The 19,949-nt window shown below is 52.2% G+C and overlaps 3 protein-coding genes across 10 annotated transcripts in view; 2 read left to right on the forward strand and 1 right to left on the reverse strand.

Moving 5' to 3' along the window:
• Nucleotides 1-3,439, forward strand: Cdk4 (cyclin-dependent kinase 4). Of its 2 annotated transcripts, NM_053593.3 has the most exons (8): nucleotides 1-141; nucleotides 597-830; nucleotides 962-1,097; nucleotides 1,210-1,377; nucleotides 1,527-1,636; nucleotides 2,343-2,393; nucleotides 2,482-2,617; nucleotides 3,076-3,439. In NM_053593.3, the coding sequence occupies exons 2-8, from the start codon at nucleotides 613-615 to the stop codon at nucleotides 3,166-3,168; spliced, it is 912 nt and encodes a 303-aa protein (NP_446045.1). In that variant the 5' UTR covers nucleotides 1-141; nucleotides 597-612; the 3' UTR covers nucleotides 3,169-3,439. The 2 variants fall into 2 exon arrangements, with proteins under 2 accessions (NP_446045.1, NP_001389324.1); NM_001402395.1 differs by lacking the exon at nucleotides 597-830.
• Tspan31 (tetraspanin 31) lies at nucleotides 3,429-12,082 on the reverse strand. Of its 4 annotated transcripts, none has more exons than XM_063263799.1 (7): nucleotides 11,976-12,082; nucleotides 6,150-6,474; nucleotides 5,404-5,571; nucleotides 4,958-5,038; nucleotides 4,523-4,654; nucleotides 4,321-4,434; nucleotides 3,429-4,233 (listed from the first exon to the last, which is right to left on the reverse strand). In XM_063263799.1, the coding sequence occupies exons 2-7, from the start codon at nucleotides 6,210-6,212 to the stop codon at nucleotides 4,159-4,161; spliced, it is 633 nt and encodes a 210-aa protein (XP_063119869.1). In that variant the 5' UTR covers nucleotides 6,213-6,474; nucleotides 11,976-12,082; the 3' UTR covers nucleotides 3,429-4,158. The 4 variants fall into 4 exon arrangements, with proteins under 4 accessions (XP_063119869.1, XP_063119868.1, XP_017450412.1 ...); XM_063263798.1 differs by lacking the exon at nucleotides 11,976-12,082 and adding an exon at nucleotides 6,653-6,675; XM_017594923.3 differs by lacking the exons at nucleotides 6,150-6,474; nucleotides 11,976-12,082 and adding an exon at nucleotides 5,869-6,038.
• The window catches only part of Agap2 (ArfGAP with GTPase domain, ankyrin repeat and PH domain 2), a 17,007-nt gene continuing 8,223 nt past the window's right edge, over nucleotides 11,166-19,949 (forward strand). For 2 of the 4 annotated variants that reach the window (XM_063264227.1, XM_006241500.5), the window contains exons 1-5: nucleotides 11,166-11,454; nucleotides 18,289-18,347; nucleotides 19,008-19,095; nucleotides 19,243-19,328; nucleotides 19,461-19,608. In XM_063264227.1, coding sequence (XP_063120297.1) covers nucleotides 11,295-11,454; nucleotides 18,289-18,347; nucleotides 19,008-19,095; nucleotides 19,243-19,328; nucleotides 19,461-19,608 — 541 coding nt within the window. In that variant the 5' untranslated portion in view covers nucleotides 11,166-11,294. Of the gene's footprint in view, nucleotides 11,455-14,501; nucleotides 16,713-18,288; nucleotides 18,348-19,007; nucleotides 19,096-19,242; nucleotides 19,329-19,460; nucleotides 19,609-19,949 lie in introns of those variants that run through there. The other 2 variants (XM_006241499.5, NM_023026.2) reach the window with 2 other exon arrangements.

Below are 19,949 nucleotides of genomic sequence, written 5' to 3' on the forward strand. Positions count from 1 at the left end.
CTCTCTAGCTCGCGGCCTGTGTCTATGGTCTGGCCCGAAGCGTCCAGCTGCCCGGGACCGATCCCCGGTGTATGGCGCCGCAGGAAACGGCTCCCGGGCCCAGATAAAGGGCCACCTCCGCAGCTCTTGGCCGAGCGTAAGGTGAGTGCAACCCTTTCCAGAAGCGGGGGGCCAGTCCCCACGAGCACTAGCACCCTCCAGCTCCCCACGCGTGCGCGTCGCTGGCTGAGTATGGAAGGTGGCCCAATGGCGGGAAGTGGGGCCTTTGTGGTCGTGGGCGAGGGTGTGATTTCAGAGAGTGAAGCGCAGACTGTTCCATGCAAGCCCTGTGCACTGTGATCTTCTTTGTGCCGGGCGCAATGGTCCTCCGAAAGAAAAGAAAGCATTCTTTTCTTCCTCCAGGACAAAACGTGGCTGGAAGAGGGTTTGTTGGAAGTCTTTGTGTTACCTAAGGAGCGCGGGCCCTGGATGTGTGGAGGGTGGGATGCTGGTGATAATGTTGGTGAGGTCTTGTGCAGGAGTTTCTTTGTTACTGCCGGGTCATCTCCTCCTAACTGTGAGAGAGAGCTTGGTATTAGAAGCCTCTGTGATTGTAGATCCCCTGCTCCGAGAATGGCTACCACTCGATATGAACCCGTGGCTGAAATTGGTGTCGGTGCCTATGGGACGGTGTACAAAGCCCGAGATCCCCACAGTGGCCACTTTGTGGCTCTCAAGAGTGTGAGAGTTCCTAATGGAGGAGCAGCTGGAGGGGGCCTTCCCGTCAGCACAGTTCGTGAGGTGGCCTTGTTAAGAAGGCTGGAGGCCTTTGAACATCCCAATGTTGTACGGTGAGAAGGTTGGATTGGGAGTGGGGCGGAGAGGACAATAGGACCCGTTAGTCAGGAGTGGGACCCTAGAACGCCAGAGGCCATGTTGAAACAAAGGGGATGGCCAGCTCCTGACCATTTGTTCTTCTCAGGCTGATGGATGTCTGTGCTACTTCCCGAACTGATCGGGACATCAAGGTCACCTTAGTGTTTGAGCATATAGACCAGGACCTACGGACATACCTGGACAAAGCACCTCCGCCGGGCTTGCCTGTTGAGACCATTAAGGTGAGTGGAGGGGTGGGTGGAGGTGGATTGATATGTGCAGTAGAACTTGTTGGGATTTTGGACACAGTGATACATAGTTTCCACAGTTCTCTGCTTCTTTCTTCAAAACCAGGATCTGATGCGCCAGTTTCTAAGCGGCCTAGATTTCCTTCATGCAAACTGCATTGTTCACCGGGACCTGAAGCCAGAGAACATTCTAGTGACAAGTAATGGGACAGTTAAGCTGGCCGACTTTGGCCTAGCCAGAATCTACAGCTACCAGATGGCCCTCACGCCTGTGGTCAGTAAGACAGTAGCCGGAATAGGTTGGGATTCGGGGTAGGGCTTGGTGGTTTCCCAAAGCGACTAAGGAGTCTTGTACTTGAAGTTTTCAGAGCCAAACAGTTGTTTACGAGGACAACACTCACTTATTTCTCCTATTCTCTTTAGGTTGTTACGCTCTGGTACCGGGCTCCTGAAGTTCTTCTGCAGTCTACATATGCAACGCCTGTGGATATGTGGAGTGTTGGCTGTATCTTCGCAGAGATGTTTCGCCGGAAGTATGGGACTAGAAACATTTGTTTTGTTTGCCATGGGACAGGGTTTTTCTGTGTAGCGCTGGCTACACAGAAACGAGATCAGGCAGGCCTTGAACTCTTGCCTCTGCCTCCAGAGTGCAGGAATTAAAGGCATGTACCACCACTGCCTGGCTGGGACTTGAAACTCTTAAGCCACCTTCAGTTCCACAGATCTTTTGCTGCTCTCTCACGGTGCTAGAGGTTGGAATCAGGACTCACGTACACTCAGCCATGCCTCTATTTCTTTTTCTTTTTCTTTTTCTTTTCTTTTTTTTTTTTTTTTTTTTTTTCAGAGCTGGGGACTGAACCCAGGGCCTTGCGCTTGCTAGGCAAGCGCTCTACCACTGAGCTAAATCCCCAACCCCTCAGCCATGCCTCTGTACCACTAAACTAAACACTCTGCCCCAGGTCTTTTACAGACTTATCTGTTCTTGACCATTCTTGTGCATGTACAGTGCAGGATACCCAACCTGGGGTTTCCATAGGCATGGTCCCCTGCCATCCAGCCATAGTCCCAGCCTACCCAGTTCATACCAATCACCTTGCCTAGAAAAGAAACCACATGGGCAAATCTGAAATGCCCTGGATTTAGTAACTTCCTGTTCCTTAGCTCCACACTCTAGTTTGGTCCACTTAACGGTTACTCCGGTTTTTAAAAGAATGTACTTTGACTATCTTTCTACCTTAGGCCTCTCTTCTGTGGGAACTCTGAGGCTGACCAGCTGGGCAAAATCTTTGAGTAAGTATCCACTAAGGAAAAGGAAAGGAACATTCCATAGCAACTGGCTGGGAAGGGGCCCCTCCTGACAGTTGTCCTGTCCCTACAGTCTCATTGGATTGCCTCCAGAAGACGACTGGCCTCGAGAGGTCTCTCTTCCTCGAGGAGCCTTTTCCCCCAGAGGACCTCGGCCAGTGCAGTCAGTGGTGCCGGAGATGGAGGAATCTGGAGCGCAGTTGCTGCTGGTACTGGGCCTGAGCAGGGATTGGGTTAAGACAAGACACGGCATGGCCTGGGAAGCTGGCTCAGTGGGTAGAGCTCCTTTGCATAAGTACTGAGGACCTGAGTTCAAATCCCCAGAATCCACGTAGAAGTCAGGTGCTTCTGTAGTGCCATTCTTGTGGCGAGATGGACAGATCCCCTGGTAAGACAGCAGTGCTGGACTTTGTAAAAGATGGAGGGCAACGACCAGCAGCCCAGACTGCTGAGCTCCACACATAAACACCGGCTTGTGCGTACCCACATTTCCACACATGAGCAAGTGCACACAAAGACAAAACAGAACCTTAGGGGCCCTGGAGCTAAGATTTGGCTATGGACAGTCTGCAAATGGTCAGCCAGAGGAGGATAAAGGAGGCTATTCAGCCACGTTGGGTGGGCATCAGCTCATCAGCTGTTCTCTGACCTTTGCCTCTCCCCTTAGGAAATGCTGACCTTTAATCCACTTAAGCGAATCTCTGCCTTCCGAGCCCTGCAGCACTCTTACCTGCACAAGGAGGAAAGTGACCCGGAGTGAGGAGAGGGGCTGCCTTTTCCAGTTTCCGGACGCTGTGTGGAAAGAACCTTGCTGAAGTGGCAGCCTCTGCCTTCCCCTGAGGCTATGGAGAGTCCTCCGGTTTAGCCTTAAATGACAATTCCCTACCTCTCCTTATGAGGTTTACCCCACCCCCACCCTCCTGTTTCTCTACACTAAAGGGCAGGCATTATCTGTCTTCTTCCCTCCCTGATTTATATTGGGATCTTTTTTATACAGGAAAACAAAACAAGACAAAGAAGTATGGTCTTTATTTTTCTTTAATGTTTTTCTGATTGGCGTTGCCACTGGGAGATTTGAAAAAGAAAAAACCAAATGAAACAAGTTCCCTGCAAGGACCTAGGCAGGCAGTCCAGCTCTTTGGCTGACAAGATCGGAGAGGATCTTTCAAATCCTTTCTTTGAATATTTGGTCAAAATGGCTTTAGTTTAAGTCCACTGGTCCTGTGAGATTGTAGGTGAGGCTGGGATGACAGACTGGTAGAAATACTTGCCCAGCACTTGTGAGGCCTTGGGTTGTAACTGGTTTTCCTTTGGTGTTCTGATTTTGTTCTTGAAGGGAAGGAAAACAGTTATGAAAGGCTCCCATCAGCCACCTGTGCTTCTAGGAGTGCTAGACCCTCCTAGGCAGAGAAATGGAGTCCTCTCCCCCTCCATAATATTCCCATCAAAATACACAGACATAAATAAATGTAGCCATCACTTGATCAGTTCTTAGGAGTGAGGTAAGGGACCTTTTTCTCTCTAAAACAAAAACCCCTGTTGGGGGTGGCCATCCTAGGTTTCCAAGAATTTAAAAAGCCGGGAGAAGGCAAGGCCAAGTCAGAAGGATCACAAGGCTGGCTGAGTGTGGTGATGCCTGCAATACTGGCAGGAGGCTGAGGCAGGAGAATGCGGAGTTCAAGGCCCTCCATGGCTAGAGCTGGGTAGAAACCAGCCGAGGCTGCAAAGATCCTGTCTGGGAGATCAAATCTCATAGAAAGGCACTAGGATTGGCTCGAGGGTCTTTTTGATTCCGGAATCTCATTGCTAGCCAAACACCGAGGATCTGCAGGAGAGGGAGAGAAGGCGGGTTGTTTCCAATCATGGGGTTGAAGGTTCACTCACACGTGTGTGCATGAGGGAACATCATTACCTCTGTGAAACTGAAGAAGAGCCCAACACCTCCTAGGATCTTGAGAGCTTTGTCTGAATGTTTTAGGAATGTCTCCCCACACATCTGGCATGGAGAGCTCCTAGTTTTGCACAGCTGGGGACAAAAAGAGAATGCAAAGCCGCTCACTTGCCACATCCCAACAGCAGTCAATGTCCCATAAATGACAACTCCTTCAACTTACTGCACTGCAGGAAGCATCATCATGTAGGTGCACGGTTGTAAGGTTAAACAAACCACAGCAGTCAAAACTTCTCTCCAGTTCATGCCTGGTACTGTTGCTCAAGACCCACCACGAAGCATTGATGACATCTGCCTAGAGCACCCAGGCATAGGAACATTAGTCTCCCTGCATCCTGCTCAGTTCAAGAGCTTCTATTTCCCTGCTCCTGTAAGGGCAATCCCACAGAAACCACTGCGCGGTATCGTGCAGCACGCACAGTCCTTGGTAATGTCAAGTGTCTTTCTCAGGTTCTCTGCATCTTGGGGGAAATAATCACACATGTCAGGGAGCAGACACCTGTGGGAGCAGTGGGTCTGAGCAGGACAGGATGAGGGGGTCAGACTAAGGTTTAAAAGGTGGGGAAAGCAAGCAAGTACTGAAAGGGCTTACCCTTACCTGTGTGTTTCTGTTAATAGCCAGACATGAGCAAGAGATTCCAAACTGGAAGATGAAGACCAAACCCAGGATGATCATATACTGAGAAGAAGTTATGGCAAAAGAATCTGGTTTCCATTTAAAATACCTCATTCAGGGAGAGACAGGCAAGCAAACCTGTATGGAGGCCAGCCTAGCGTGAGTTCCAAGCTAGGACTACCACACAGCATGATCCCGGTTTTTGTCTTTAAAATCTCACCACTGTAATTCTAACTGCAATGTGGCAGGCAAGGGGGCAGAGTTCAAGGCCCTTCTCTGTTCCCAAAACTGCACCTTTATCAAGTTGGGGGTGGGAGGGATCATCAACTTCTGGGGATTACAGAATAAGAACGAAGAGACATGTCTGAGGTCCCCTGCCCAGGAAAAGCCTGCTCAGCCCCCAATCCCAATCACTTAGGTCAGGATACAAAGAAAAGCAGCACTTGATGGTGGTTCACGGCACCCACCAGTCCAGCCACTGCAATGAGGAGAAGGAAGACTCCCACAGCAATGACTCCTCCAATGATGTGAATGCTGGACACCACACCGAGGCCCTTGCCCCAGGCAGCTACGCCAATGAGCAATAAGCCCACAAGCTGCAAGAAATAGAAAGAATACACTTTATCCAGCCTGATATGGTGTCTCAGACCTGAAACCGAGGCATTGCCAAGTTCCAGGCTAGTCTGTGCTAGCTCACTACACAGTGAGACCCTGTCATCACCAAAGAATTCTACCATGCATCACAGCCCAAGGCTATTACAAGGGGACGTGGACTTAACAAGGTAAGCGCTTGAGGTGTGCAGTCGGTACTATTCATCTCTAGGCGCGCTTCCCAAGTAACTGGGAGTAGCTGGGAGAGAGTAGGGCAAGGTACTCAAGATACAAATGGAAACCTTGGCGTTGTCCAGCATCTCTATTTTGAGAAGAAACTGGAGCAGAAGTGAAGACTGGAACTATAGGCCCGCAGTCTTCAATTCACCTCTGCCCACCACCAAACAAGCCCCCATCACCGGAAGTCTCTCCTCTTCACGGAAGTAACCAGGAATTCCCTCTTCGCCGGAAGTTTCTGGGAAGCTTCCCAGAACCCCCAGTACACCCATCTCCACTCCGGAAGTCCCCTAGAAACTCCCCCATTCTTTCCGCCCCGGAGCTTTCCCCATTTCCAAAACCTCACCATATAAACCACGTTGAGAGCGCACAGCGCATTCTTGGAACAGGCAAATCCGCCGCAAGCCATCTCCCCAGATCTGGGGACCCGAATGGTCCCAAGACTTGTGGGGAGGGTACTGAGGACCGTCTTGTAGGAATCCAACAGCGTCTATCGCTTTAAATCCAAGCCAGCCAAACCAATTCTCTGCGCCTGCACCGTCCCACCCCTGCCTCTGGATTGGCGAAACTCGTGGCTAATCCAGGACATCCAGGACTTCAATGCCAATCATTCTGCATTACGTCACCAGCCCGCCTCTCAGTCTTTCCCTTAGTTTCTTCATTGGACGAAACTTAAAAAGAAAAGAAAAGAAACTGAGGCCAGGGTTTCTAGACAGTGTTTTAGGGACCAGAGATTGGATTCCCGAGCACGGAGTTTCGAGACTAGGAACCCAGGAAGATACTCAGGTGAACAGAAAAACGGGAGCTTGTAGAGGTGGGAGGAAGAGGCTCTGCACCTCTAAAGATTACCCTTCCCCGCCGATTTCCCGATGATCTCACGATGATGCCATCGTTTTGTTGTTAGTGCGTCATACTCTGGAACAACAAGAGGAGCCAAATGAACTATGTAGCCCAGCTAGGAAGGATCCAAGTCAGGCATAGCAATAGCGGGCAAATCCTCATGCATGTGTTAAATGCGTTTACTAGTACTCATGTTCCGTTCTGCACTCCTTTCTCTGCAGTGTGAACACGCCAGAAATTCAGGTGGAGACAGTGACTTGAGGCTGGTGCATTCCTGTTCGTGACAAAACCACAGGCACAGACGCTGGTGTTCTCTATACCTTTAGAACACAAATGTGCCTGATCAGGGCTGGCACATGGCACAGTGGGGGCGAGTCTGGAATATGAATAAATAGAGTCTCCATACTCTAAAATGTATTTATTTTTGTTTTATGTGCATTGGCGGTTTTGCTGCATGTATGTCTGTGTGAGGGTGTTGTATTCAGGAATTGGAGTTACTGTTGTGAGCTGCCATGTGGGTGCTGGGAATTGAACCCAGGTCCTCTGGAAGAAGAGCCAGTGCTCTTAGTCTCTGAGCCATCTCTCCAGTCCCGAGGTTTCATACTTTTCACTCCAGAGGGGGAGTAGTGGATGGCCGGTCGATAACGTTATTGCATAAGCGTTTGGACATAGTGCCCTTTGAGTGGAGTGACAAAGGACACAGCCTTTCTCTTCCTCCTGGGTAAAGAAGCAGCCTTGGTGGGAATGAAACCAGAAAATGCTCCCATCAACTCCACTCAGTGATGTGAATCTGTGTGTGCTCACATCCTGTGACTGCCGACAGCCAGTTTGTGCTGAAGTCAAACTGCACGGGTTTTAGCTTTATGGGCCAGGCACTTAAACCCCCGTATCTCGGGGCTAGGGATTTAGCTCAGTGGTAGAGCACTTACCTAGCAAGGCCCTGGGTTCGGTCCCCAGCTCCGAAAAAAAGAACCAAAAACAAAACAAAACAAACAAATAAAAAAAAAAAACCCGTATCTCCTTCTTCATCTGCAAAAGGGGGATAGATGGCCAAGCACCTACCCCTAACAATACTTCCCTAACAAATCTGGATCGTCGTGAGGACTAAAGGAGTTAGGATATGAGATGCCAGTACCGAGCAGCACTCAAGTATTGCCGTTTAGTCTATTTTTATGGAGTCCAGTAAATAATCCAAACACAACCCCTTTATCTCCAAATAAAAACATTCAAAGTTATTCTTCATATATCACCCTCAAGAAGATACTCTTGAGGGTCTAGAGTTGGCTCCAAGGCTAAGAGCACTTGAGTTCAGTTTCCAGCACCCAAGTGGTGGCTCATACCCTTCCAGAGCTCCAGCTCCAAGGGACCCAATACCTTCCTCCCACCTAGAGAGGCATCAGGCACGCACATGGCACAATACATACATGTAGGCAAAGCACTCACATAAAATACATTTTTAAAGATTTAAAGATTTTTATTTATTTGATGTTTCTGAATGCTCTATCTGCATGCACACCTGCCTGTCAGAAGAGGGCATCAGATTCCATTACAGATGGTTGTGAGCCACCATGTGGTTGCTGGAGATTGAACTCAGGACCTCTGGAAGAGCAGCCAGTGCTCTTAACCACTGAGCCATCTCTCCAGCCCAAAACAAAATAAATTTTAAATAAACTAAATACTGACCAGGCAATGGTGTCACAGGCCTTCAGTCCCAGTACTCTAAAGGCAGAGGTAGTGTGGTTTTGAGACCAGCTTGGTCTACAGAGTGAGTTCCAGGACAGCCAGGGCTGCACAAAGAAACCTTGTCTCAAAAAACCAAATAAAAATAAGATAAATACTTCTAAAATAGGTTTTTTTTCTTTTTTCTTTTTTTCGGAGCTGGGGACCGAACCCAGGGCCTTGGGCTTGGTAGGCAAGCTCTCTACCACTGAGCTAAATCCCCAACCCCTAAAATAGTTTTTAAAAGAAGATATGTATAAGAAAATAATTTGGGGGCTGGAGAGATGGCTCAGCGGTTAAGAGCACCCGACTGCTCTTCCAGAGGTCACGAGTTCAATTCCCAGCAACCACATGGTGGCTCACAACCATCTGTAAAGAGTTCTGATGCCCTCTTCTGGTGTATCTGAAGACAGCTACAGTGTACTTATATATAATAAATAAATAAATCTTTAAAAAAAAAAAAGAAAGAAAGAAAATAATTTGATACCTCCAGTTTGGATGAAACAAAATACTCAGGCGATGGCGCAGAGGCTGAAGTGCCTGCTATGTAGCTCGAGGGCCAGAGGTCAGATCCCACAGTGTACACAAGAGCCAAGTAGGTATGGCTGCTGCCTGTGACTCTCTAGCAGGCACTGAGGGTGGAGACAGGGGGTCTTCACTGCAAGTTGGCTAGCTAGTTTAGCCTGTTAGCAAGCTCTGGGCTTGCTGAGAGACTTTGCCTCAATAAGTAAGTTGGAAAGCAAGCAAGGAAGGCAAGCAATATCACCTTTGAACTAATCCACACAAAGGCACACATGTACGTGCCCACCCATGCACCCATCCTGTGAACGGTAGTTTTAAGTGTCTTGCCACAGTTCAGAATCACTTGGGAAGAGGGTCTCCGTGAAGGAGACCTTGCCTATAGTGGGTTGGCACTTAATTAATTAATTGATATGGGAAGAACCAGTCCAATGTGGGTGGCCCCACTCCCTAGGCAGGAAGTCACTTGAAGTTCCTGACTTGACTACAACTGAGAATTGTAAGCTGAAACAAATCCTTCTTGACTAAGTTGGGTTTTTTTGGCAGAGTACTGTATCACAGTAAGAGAGATGAAACCAGAGCACCTGGGAACACACATGCCTGTGAACACCACGCACACATACACATGCCAAAAATAATACTAACTGGGCCAAACTACCCATTACCCATGACCCCAAACTTGCTTGTCTCCGTTTTCTCCTTCAATTACTCATTCTTTTTCTACTTCAGGTCATGAATCAAGGGCAGAACAATGATACAGAGTTATGAGCTGGCAAGTGCCTCACTTGTGTGTGTATCAGATCCCAAGTATAATTAGATCTTTGTTCACCTGCTATGGACCTTTCTGAGCAATGGTTTCCATTTCTGCACAAGAGTGACAAATTATCCTATCCTACCCTTTGGGCTTGTCGTGGATATATATGAAAGTATGTTGTAAATGATTAAATGTTACACACATGCTAATTACTGTGATAGAAACTGAACTTGGAGCACATAGTTTTATTGGGTTATAGGTTATTTTCTCCCCTATAACCCATTCCCCCCTCAGGTCTTTTAAACAGGAGATGGTTATAGTTAGAGACAGACTAAGGGAAGTCTTTAGAAATACAAGAGAACACAGGAAATACGAGGACAAAAATCGGAGCAGAGTCTGAAGGAAGGGCCATGCAGAGACTGCCCCACCTAGGGATCCATCCCATGTGCAGCCACCAAACCCAGTCACTATTGCTGATGCCAAGAAATGCTTGCTGACAGAGCCTCCCAGAGAGGCTCTGCCAGAGCCCTACTGATACAGATGAGAATGCTTGCAGCTAACCATAGGACTGAGTACAGGGACCCCAATGGAGGAGTTAGAGAAAGGACTGAAGGAGCTGAAGGGGTTTGCAACCCCATAGGAAGAACAACGATATCAACCAACCAGACCCCCAGAGCTCCCAGGGACTAAATCACCATCCCAAGAATACACATGGAGGGACCCATGGTTCCAACCACATATGTAGCAGAGGATGGCATTGTCTGGTATCAAAAGGAGGAGAAGCCCTTGATCCTGTGAGGCTTGTTTCCCTGGTGTAGGGGAATGCCAGGATGATGAGGTGGGAGTGGGTGGATGGGAGGGGGAACATTTTTTTCCTCCGGAGCTGGGGACCGAACCCAGGGCCTTGCGCTTGCTAGGCAAGCGCTCTACCACTGAGCTAAATCTCCAACCGCAGGGGGAGCATCTTAATACAAGCAGGGGAGCCAGGAATAGGAGAGGGGGGAACCAGGAGAGGGGGGAACCAGGAAAGGGGATAACATCTGAAATGGAAATACATAAAATCTCCAAATAAATAAATAAATAAATAGCTGAAAAAAAACAAAATAAAGAAAAGAAAAAAGAAAAAAGGAATGTGTAGAGAGACAGGTAACTGGAGCCTAAACTCTTGATGCTTAGAACTGTGAGCCCTAGGTTTAATGGCTAAGCTATTTCTCTAGCACATGCAGGCCTCTGTGGAGACGGACCAAATACATGTGGATTTCTGTGTTTTTCTAAGACAAATTTGCGAATCGCCAAGAAATTCTACTGGCCACATTCTCCAGAACCCACACCCATCTTAATCAGCTGCCCCCCACTGAGGTCTCACTCATTAAGGCTGCTCCCCTCACCTGACTGAGCAATCATAACTGCGGCCCGGCTGTCAGCTGTCAGAGCTGAAGGGTCAACGCTAGAGGGGGCAGGAGGTGTAAGAGGTAGTACCGTGTGGGTTGTGGGTTTGAAGCTCACCAGTCAGGAAGTGAGGCCGACAGACGGAAGGGCGGGCAGGGTTGAGGAGTTCTGGGGCACAGCAGAAGGGGCCTTCTGAAGTTTGGGAGCTGTGGGGTCATGGGCGTCAGAGCCAGAGGCAGTTGGTAATCTGGCAAGGCAAGACTGCGCAACATGCATGCCCAGAGGCAGTTGGCTATAGTCACAGTAAGAGCAGAAGTCAGGCGACATGAGGTGGCCAAGCAAGCTCTAAGCCGACTCAGGAAGCTGGCAGAGAGAGTGGGTGACCCTGAACTCCGAGCTGGCATCCAGGCCTCACTGGACAGCATACGAGGTAAGAGATGCACCGGTCCCTAACTCGGCTGCTTTAGGGACCAGTCCGGGATACAGAAACGCTTAGCTGTGTCTTAACATAGTTTCTGGTCGTTTAGGCATCGACTTCCTAGTTCTTGAGATGGAGCTGGGAACTGGGAAGAAGACATCAGGGGAGATGGGAAAAGACACGGGGTGTGTTATTATTCCTCTTTCCAAAAACCCACTCTGAACAAAACATGGGTCCCTGTGGAACGGACCTTCTTGGCACTAGAGAGTGGATACACACTGGGGAGACAGAGTGTAACAGACTCGATAGAGTTCCTGTCTAAGGAGTCCCGAACAGGAAGCCGTCGGGGCAGAAGGTTCTGGGACTCAATAATGTGTCCATTCCCAGGACCCACTAAAGATCAGTGACCTCTTGTTCTCCAGCTGTAGAGAAACACACACACACACACACACACACACACACACACACACACACACACGCAGAGGGGGAGGGTGGTACACCACAAAGGATGTCAGGTTCCCAGACACACTAACCCTTAAAACTCCACACTTCATACAGCTGTAGTCGTGGTGCAGCGAGGTCCCCAGGACTTGCCTCAGTCCCCTCGTCTTCTGCCTCCCCTTCTCGTCTTCCCCTCGAGTTCCTTCCGTTCTACCTCCTTAGTGCCATTAGAGTAGCTGATGACAACACTGGGAGGAAGTGCTGTCATGGCAACAGCATCCACCACATCCTCCTGCCCACTGTAGCCTTGGATCCTGTGCTGGGGCCCTGGCAAGTCTGTTCTCCATCCAGGACGCCCAGCACTGAGGAACTGGGGGGCTGTTATATTCCATCCATTTCTGGATTCCCAACAAATCACAAAAGCAGGCTTCTTTGCTTGTGAATTGCATCAGGGAGAAGGAAGCCCATTCTCTGTCAGACCCTGATCATTCCAGTTATCTGTTCTCAGCTACTTCTTTGGGAAGTGAGTGTCCAAAAAACAAACAAACAAACAAACAAACAAACAAACAAACAAACACTTTCTATCCAGGACACCTTCTGACACCAGGGCACAATTTAGAGACAGGATTGGTTGGTTTAGGTTTTTAGTGGGATAGTTTCCATGCCTCTGCCTTCTCATTACTCTTCTGAAGCTAGCATCTCTTTCAGCTCCTAAACACAAGCCTCTGACAGGAAATACACTTGCATCTTCCCTGATATCCACAATGATGGGAAAAGGAGACCTAGCCGAGCTGGTTCACAGAACTGTCTAGGGGAAAAGCTCTAGATTCCACCTTTGTCTGAAATAGCATGGTGTTGGGACCAGGCAAAGAAATTCTCTTAGTCCTAGAAAGGGGGAGAGAGCTAATGTGATTGGGGGGAGGCATCTCAGTAACCCTGGCACCACAGTCTCTCAACTTACGATGGAGATGGAGCAGAACTGAGGGTTCTAGAGCAGCCTCGGTTACACAGCAAGTCCTAGACTCAGCTACATTACATACTGAGCCGCTATCGAAGGAAGGAAGGAAGGAAGGAAGGAAGGAAGGAAGGAAGGAAGGAAGGAAGGAAGGAAGGAGAGAGTGGAGGCTGCTAGACCTTTCTCCATCTCTTTGTGTGTGGTGTGTGTTGCTGGGGACAAAACCTAAGGCCTCCAGGCCTCCTACCACTCCAGGTTCCACCACTCCACAACCCCAATCCAACACTGTTTTTTGTTGTTGTTGTTTTTTTGTTGTTGTTGTTTTGAGTCTGAATTTAGGTCCTGCTGTCTACCTCAGGCTACCCTTGGACTAGCTGTGTGGCTCAGGCTGGCCTTAAACTTTCAGCTAGCCTCCTGCCTCAGCTTCCTCAAAAGAGTGCACTACCTCACCTGGCAAAGCTGTGCTCTTCCTAAGTAATTTGTTCCAGACAGAATTCTGTTCACACTAAATATGAAGGAAAACTGAGACCACTCCACCCCCAAACACTAGAAAGCTAACAATTCCGGTTTAATGAAATTGTCTCCTTCATGAAAAATTAGGGTGGGTCATCTGCCCTGAGGATGTTTGATGGGCGAACCCTAAGAAACCACTGACTTCAAACACAGGATATGGGAGAGAGTGGATATGGGTCTCTGTAGAACAAAGGACTCCCCGCACCCTGGTTCAGCCCCCAACCCTTACCCCCTACCAGGCCGAAGAACACGGTGCTGGCTCCTGCCTCCAAGAGCCGCCCACGGCAGCACTTATTATAGTCTGGGCTGCGTCAAGAGGGTGGGACGCCAAATCAAAGTACCGCCGCTGAGACTCTCAGATCCCGGGCAGGGGTCTCCAAGGCTTCAAGATCTTCTTCCTTCCAGCCCTCCCTCCTCCCTCCATGGGGTCTCAGTCTCTCTTCTGCACGAGCTTAACTGCTCTTATTTCTCTGCCCCTCTGGAGGAAAAGCCTTGAACTCCAAAGCCCCCGAAGGGGTGGGGACACAGAACAAATGGTGTCCATTCACCCCCCCCCCCACACACACACCTGCTGTATGAACCAGGCTACATAGACCTCAGGACATTGAATGGAAACACCTAAAAGGCGGGCTCCCGCTGGCTCAGCTGAGGGGGTCCCTTGTGTCCAAGGAGCAAAATCCCCCCCGCAGGTGGGTATCCAGGTGTGAGAGTAGGGCCTTCACTAACCAGCATCCCCTGATTGGTCTCCCACCCATCCTACACACTGATCCCTCCTCTCCGCTTATCCCCGCTGCTGCTTCGGAGGCACTCTTGGAGCTACGGTTGCTATGGAGACTAGATGCATTTTGGAATAAGGGGGGTGTCAGTCGGTAGATGTATTTCTTCCACCTTGAGCTGGGCCTTTGACTCATGCTGCAGATTGGGCTCAGAAGCCCTCAAGCCTCTCCCCTCCAGAGGCAACCCCTCCTCCCTTCCTACCCTTCTAAGTTCCTTGTTTGTCCCCATCCCTGGGGACACTTTCCAAGTTCACTTTGGGACAATGAGTTCAAGGCGCAGTGCAAGTATTCAGTATGGGGTGGGAGTGGGGTGGGAGCGGGGTAGGAGAGGGAGCTGGGTGATGAGAAAGGAGACTCATCCAGGTACCCTGAGAAGGGAAAGGGAAAGGCCCAGAAAAGGATATCCCATTTCAGCTTCCCCAGAATTGACTGGGACCAAGAGTTCTCTCTGTTCCCTATACCTGTCTAGCCAATAGTTCTGTTTTTACCTTCGTCCCTAAATGCTATATAGTCTACATTCGTGTTCCCTAACCTTGGTGTGAGAAATGAGGGGGCTAGGTAGTTGTTGGAGGTAATTCCAAGTCCCAGAAAATCCAGTCCAGGTTTTGGGAGGGAAATCCAGTCCTGGATTTTGTACCGCCCTAGCAGACAGCGGTGCTGATGGTGGTGGGGGGGGAGGAGAGATGGGGTGGGGGGGCCCGCGGGCCGCCTCCTCCTCAATGTGAGGGGAGCGCCCGGACACAACGCGCATCCGGACCGAGCCGATCCCGGGCGAACTTCCCCCCCCCCGCGACTCTTCTCCAGGATCCACGCCCCTCCCCTCCCAGACCCCAGACCCGTGGGTTCCTACCCCCTCCCGTTCCCTCTTTCCTCCCCCACTGCCTCCAATATCTCCATCCCTAGCATCCTCCCCGTGCTCCTGCGAATCCCCCGCACAGACAGCCCCACTAGTCTCATTACCCCAAGACCCCCCTTTCCCACTGCATCCGCGGCCTCTGTCCATTGAGTCCGCATTCCCGCCCCTGCCTTCCCCTCACCCGAGCTTCTCCTCCAGTCCTCTGTCCCCTTTTCTACCCCTTTTCCTTCATCCCCATTTGCCCCCACTACTGTCCTCCCCACCCTCCTCCGCCCATCTCAACGCCCCCACCCAGACCCGGGTGCACGATCCGGCGCGCCTCCCTGGAGCAGCACCAAGGTCCCGGGGCTCCAAGGGGGTGGGGGCGCAGGGCGGGGAGCATGGGGAGGGGGCGCCCCATGTGATGGGAGGGGGGCGCAAGAGGAGGCGGCGGAGGCGGCGGCGACAGCGGAGCCGGGCCGGGGGCTCAGAGGGGTCCGGGGGCTGGGGGCAGCGAGCAGGGCGGCCCCATGGCTGGGCCCCCCTGAGGCAGACCCGGGGAGTCCCCTCCCCTCCCCAGCTCGGGGGTCTCCGGGCCCCATGAGCCGGGGCGCGGGCGCGCTTCAGCGCCGGACAACGACCTACCTCATCTCGCTGACCCTGGTCAAGCTCGAGTCGGTACCTCCGCCGCCGCCTTCTCCGTCTGCAGCTGCGGTCGGCGCCCCTGGGGCCAGAGGCTCGGAGCCCCGAGATCCTGGCAGCCCCCGAGGCGCGGAGGAACCCGGCAAGAAGCGGCACGAGCGTCTCTTCCACCGGCAGGATGCGCTGTGGATCAGTACCAGCAGCGCGGGCGCCGGGGGCGCGGAGCCCCCCGCGCTGTCCCCGGCTCCGGCCAGTCCGGCTCGCCCGGTCTCCCCGGCTCCGGGCCGCCGACTGTCCCTCTGGGCCGCCCCTCCGGGACCCCCGCTCTCCGGGGGGCTGAGCCCGGACTCCAAGCCGGGGGGCGCCCCCTCTTCCTCTCGGCGCCCTCTACTCAGCAGCCCGAGCTGGGGGGGTCCGGAACCTGAAGGCCGGACGGGTGGCGGCGTCCCGGGCTCGTCCTCCCCGCATCCTGGCACCGGTAGCCGAAGGCTCAAGGTGGCGCCTCCTCCGCCAGCTCCCAAGCCTTTCAAGACCGTGACCACTAGTGGAGCCAAAGCCGGCGGGGGCAAGGGCGCGGGTAGCCGCCTGTCATGGCCCGAAAGCGAGGGCAAACCCAGGGTCAAGGGGTCAAAGAGCACCGCCGGGACTGGAGCCTCTGCCGTTGCGGCCGGCGGGGGAGGGAGCGCTGCAGTCACGACCTCTGGTGGGGTCGGTGCTGGGGCTGGAGCGAGAGGAAAATTGTCCCCTCGGAAAGGCAAGAGTAAGACCTTGGACAATAGTGACTTGCACCCAGGACCCAGTGCCGGTTCTCCTCCGCTCACCGTGCCAGCAATCCCAGTTCCAGCTACTTCTGTCACTGCCGCCTCCACGCAGCCCCTCGGGCCTGCACCCCCTATCACTCTGGAGCCACCAGCTCCGGGGCTAAAAAGGGGCCGGGAGGGCGGCCGAGCGTCCACTCGTGACCGCAAGATGCTCAAGTTTATCAGCGGTATCTTCACCAAGAGCACAGGAGGGCCTCCCGGTCCCGGGCCCCTTCCCGGACCCCAAGGCTTGTCTTCCAGCAGCGGGTCCAGGGAGCTGCTGGGCGCAGAGCTACGCGCCTCCCCTAGTGAGTAGGAAGGGTCAGGGCCTGAGACACCTGGATGCTTACTTGGGATGGAGGGACACTGCAAGAATGAGGGAGGCGTTCCTCTAGGGTGGATGGAGGAGCCAAGCTCCTCTACCAAGGGATGGGGCCAAGGATAGGAAGAGGTCCTGAAGCCAGTAGAGACTGAGATGGGTGTTTTCCGAGCGAGCTTGTGCTTCCCGGGAAATGAGGGCCTTGTTGATGCCAACTGTAGGAAATCCTCCTACAGAAGCCTCAGGCCCCAATCCCAGCCCTGGTTGGATTCTACAAACAAGGCGATAGGGGCTTTGCTTGTTGTTAGAGGGACGCTGGAGGGGCAGGGGATGTGGAAGCCTCAGTTTCCCCCTGAGTAACTGGCACAGGTGGTGTGGCAGTGACCTTGCAGGCAGCTCCTCGCCAGAGACAGCTCTCCTGGTTTGAGAGCGAGGTGGTGGCTTTTCCATGAACTGATGGTGGATTGGGCGGTTCTTGAGTGAGCGGGGGCTGGAACGTGCGGATTTAAATGTGAACTGAGAGGGGGCAGATAGGAAGCCTGGCTTCCCGCACTACCCACCCCCGCCCCACAGCGGCGTCGAGACCCGCCCGGGACTGACCCCGGAGTGAGGCAGGGGGCGGAACTGCTGCTAAGACAATTCTTATCCCGGGAGACTTGGGAGGCCATACAAGGAGGTCGCTTTATTTATTTAATTTTCCTCCCGAGGGTGCCTTTATTATTATTTTCTAACTGGTAAAGAGAGGCGCATTGGGGGTGGGGGTGCGACCGACGACTCGGTTCGGCTCACATTCCCCGGAGGGGAGGCGGGTCTGGAAGCGGGGGCGGCCCCGGGGGTTTGGCTTCTGAGCGGGTGGGAGCAGATGGCTCCGGATCCCCGAGTTCCCGCCGCAGCTGCGGCGCCCCGGGAACGTCCGGCCAGTGTCAGGCGCGGGGGCTGGACCCGGCGGGCGCAAGGAGAATCTTTTCTCCCCAGGCCTGTGGTTTCTCTCTGCTTGGGGATGGAGCTTTACCCCACCGTTCTTTCGGAGGCCGTGGAGGTCTAGGCAGAGGAAATCCCAAGTTTTGTCCCCCTTGGGCGATGGACAGGGGTTAGAACTACCTGTACCACTGACCTTGAAAAAGGGCAGGAAAGTCTTCACCTATCTTCTGTGAAATGGAGGTGTAAAAAGACCCATTCCATTCTAGGACCCAGGCCTTTCCTCTTGAATCTGCTCCAAGAATGTTGGGGGGGGGGGCTCTATTCTCTGTAGTGTAGGGAAATCATTGCTAGTAAAGTCCTGGTCGGGTTTGGGGCAAGGACCCACGTTTGGGGATGAGTTCAAGGGAGATGCCAACTGAAGTATTTTTGTCTTGCTAGCTCTGTTGCTAAGCAACCACTGAGCGGTGGCAACAGCTGTGGGGAGAGCGGCTGGGATGGGAGGACTGGGGACCACTCAGACCTGAGCCACTGCAGGCAGGGTCCTCAGGGTTAGGTGAGCTCCTCAGAAAAGAGAGTGACTGAGGGCTAGGAGTCCTCCTACGCCAGACTCTCCCTTCTTACTGTAGTTTTCTTTACCTTTCCAGAGGCTGTGGTCAATAGTCAGGAATGGACTTTGAGCCGATCAATTCCCGAACTGCGCCTGGTAGGTAGCCGGTCTCTTGGCTTGCGGGGGAAAGTTTACCTCTCACAGGAACTCTTTTCTATTTTTTTTTCTTTTTTTTTTTCGGAGCTGGGGACCGAACCCAGGGCCTTGTGCTTGCTAGGCAAGCACTCTACCACTGAGCTAAATCCCCAACCCCTCACAGGAACTCTTAATTCCCTCTCGCTTCGCCTAGCTCCTCTCTGAAACCAGGAACTCTTGAGTTTAGCATCAGAGCAGTGAGAAAGCTGCTCCATACTCACCCACAGCTTCTCTGGTCACTTTCCATTTGCTCCAGCTTCTCCTTTCTAGCTAACAAAACAAACATACAAAACCCTTTTGGTGTTCCATTGCCTAGAACTGGGTAAAACTTGTAGTTAACGCCTAGACCTGTGCCATGCTACACAAACACGCTTAACACACACACACACACACACACACACACACACACACACACGGGCATTGCTCAGTTTGTGGTCTGCTTTGGCCTTGAGACCATTTCTTATATGTCATGCCCCACTGTCCCCAGCTGACTGGAAGCCCTGTAGGTCCTTGTCTGATGGCTTGACACTGCCCAGTCCCTGAAGGCTCTCTGGCATGAACAGACCCAGCATCTTGTCTTTTGGTAACTCCTACTGTCTCTATGTCACGTCTCTCCTTTAGGGTGTGCTGGGTGATGTCAGGAGTGGGAAGTCATCCCTCATCCACAGATTCCTCACGGGTTCATACCAGGTGCTGGAGAAGCCTGAGAGTAAGTCCTCTGGCACCACAGTAAGCTAAGGCTGGGGCCAGTGCCTAGCCAGGTACCACGATGGCCCTCAAGGCTCAAGATCTAAAGTTTAGGGACTGGGAAGGTCTAGTGACCTGCCCTCTGACCCATTAAACTTCTTCTGGGCAGGTGAGCAGTACAAGAAGGAGATGCTGGTGGATGGGCAGACCCATCTGGTGCTGATCCGAGAGGAAGCAGGGGCACCGGATGCCAAGGTGAGGCACAGAGCCGGTGATGCTAGCAGGCGGGCTAGGTAGGGTCAGTACTGACTTGCTCAGAGACCCTCGGAATGGTACCCAGAAGGAGTGGGCCTGTATGACCTCTGTTTGCCTTCTTGTCCCTGCAAGTTCTCAGGCTGGGCAGATGCTGTGATCTTCGTCTTCAGCCTGGAGGATGAGAGCAGCTTCCAGGCTGTGAGCCATCTCCATGGGCAGCTGATCTCCCTCCGGGGGGAGGGACGAGGAGGTCTGGCCCTTGCCCTGGTTGGGACCCAAGGTAAGGAGAGAATGTGGAAGCCCTGTTTCAGAGGGCAAAGGGTAGATAAGTATTACCCACCATGGTTGATAATTTGAAAGGTGCCTGGCTGCCTATTTAGATTCCAGCATCCCTCTAGAGGGAGCCTGATGTCCAAATAAGGAAATAATGAACAAACAAACTTCCCAAGGTCTGAGCAGAGAGGAGAGGACAGTCTGGGAGGGCAGAACAGTGTAATGGCCGTCACTGTTCCGCTCTGGAAATGTCACCTATCCTGTGTTCACATTGCCATTTCTGACGCCACCACCATGAGACACACAGAAAATGTCAAATCCTAGTGTGGATAGAAAGCCTTTCCCTTC

The sequence above is a fragment of the Rattus norvegicus genome, chromosome 7 (genome assembly GCF_036323735.1).
Source record: "Rattus norvegicus strain BN/NHsdMcwi chromosome 7, GRCr8, whole genome shotgun sequence".
Lineage (NCBI taxonomy): Eukaryota > Metazoa > Chordata > Mammalia > Rodentia > Muridae > Rattus > Rattus norvegicus.

What these genes read in the sequence shown, in the direction of transcription:
- Cdk4 (NM_053593.3), top strand. Translation starts at nt 613, where the DNA reads ATGGCTACCACTCGATATGAACCCGTGGCTGAAATTGGTGTCGGTGCC. An exon ending in AGATGGCCCTCACGCCTGTG is followed by an intron (nt 1,378 to 1,526) that starts GTCAGTAAGACA and finishes TATTCTCTTTAG; the next exon opens with GTTGTTACGCTCTGGTACCG. An exon ending in CTGGAGCGCAGTTGCTGCTG is followed by an intron (nt 2,618 to 3,075) that starts GTACTGGGCCTG and finishes CTCTCCCCTTAG; the next exon opens with GAAATGCTGACCTTTAATCC.
- Tspan31 (XM_063263799.1), bottom strand. Translation starts at nt 6,212, where the DNA reads ATGGCTTGCGGCGGATTTGCCTGTTCCAAGAATGCGCTGTGCGCTCTC. An exon ending in ATGATGCTTCCTGCAGTGCA is followed by an intron (nt 4,435 to 4,522) that starts GTAAGTTGAAGG and finishes TTTTGTCCCCAG; the next exon opens with CTGTGCAAAACTAGGAGCTC. An exon ending in TCTTCTTCAGTTTCACAGAG is followed by an intron (nt 4,234 to 4,320) that starts GTAATGATGTTC and finishes CCTCTCCTGCAG; the next exon opens with ATCCTCGGTGTTTGGCTAGC.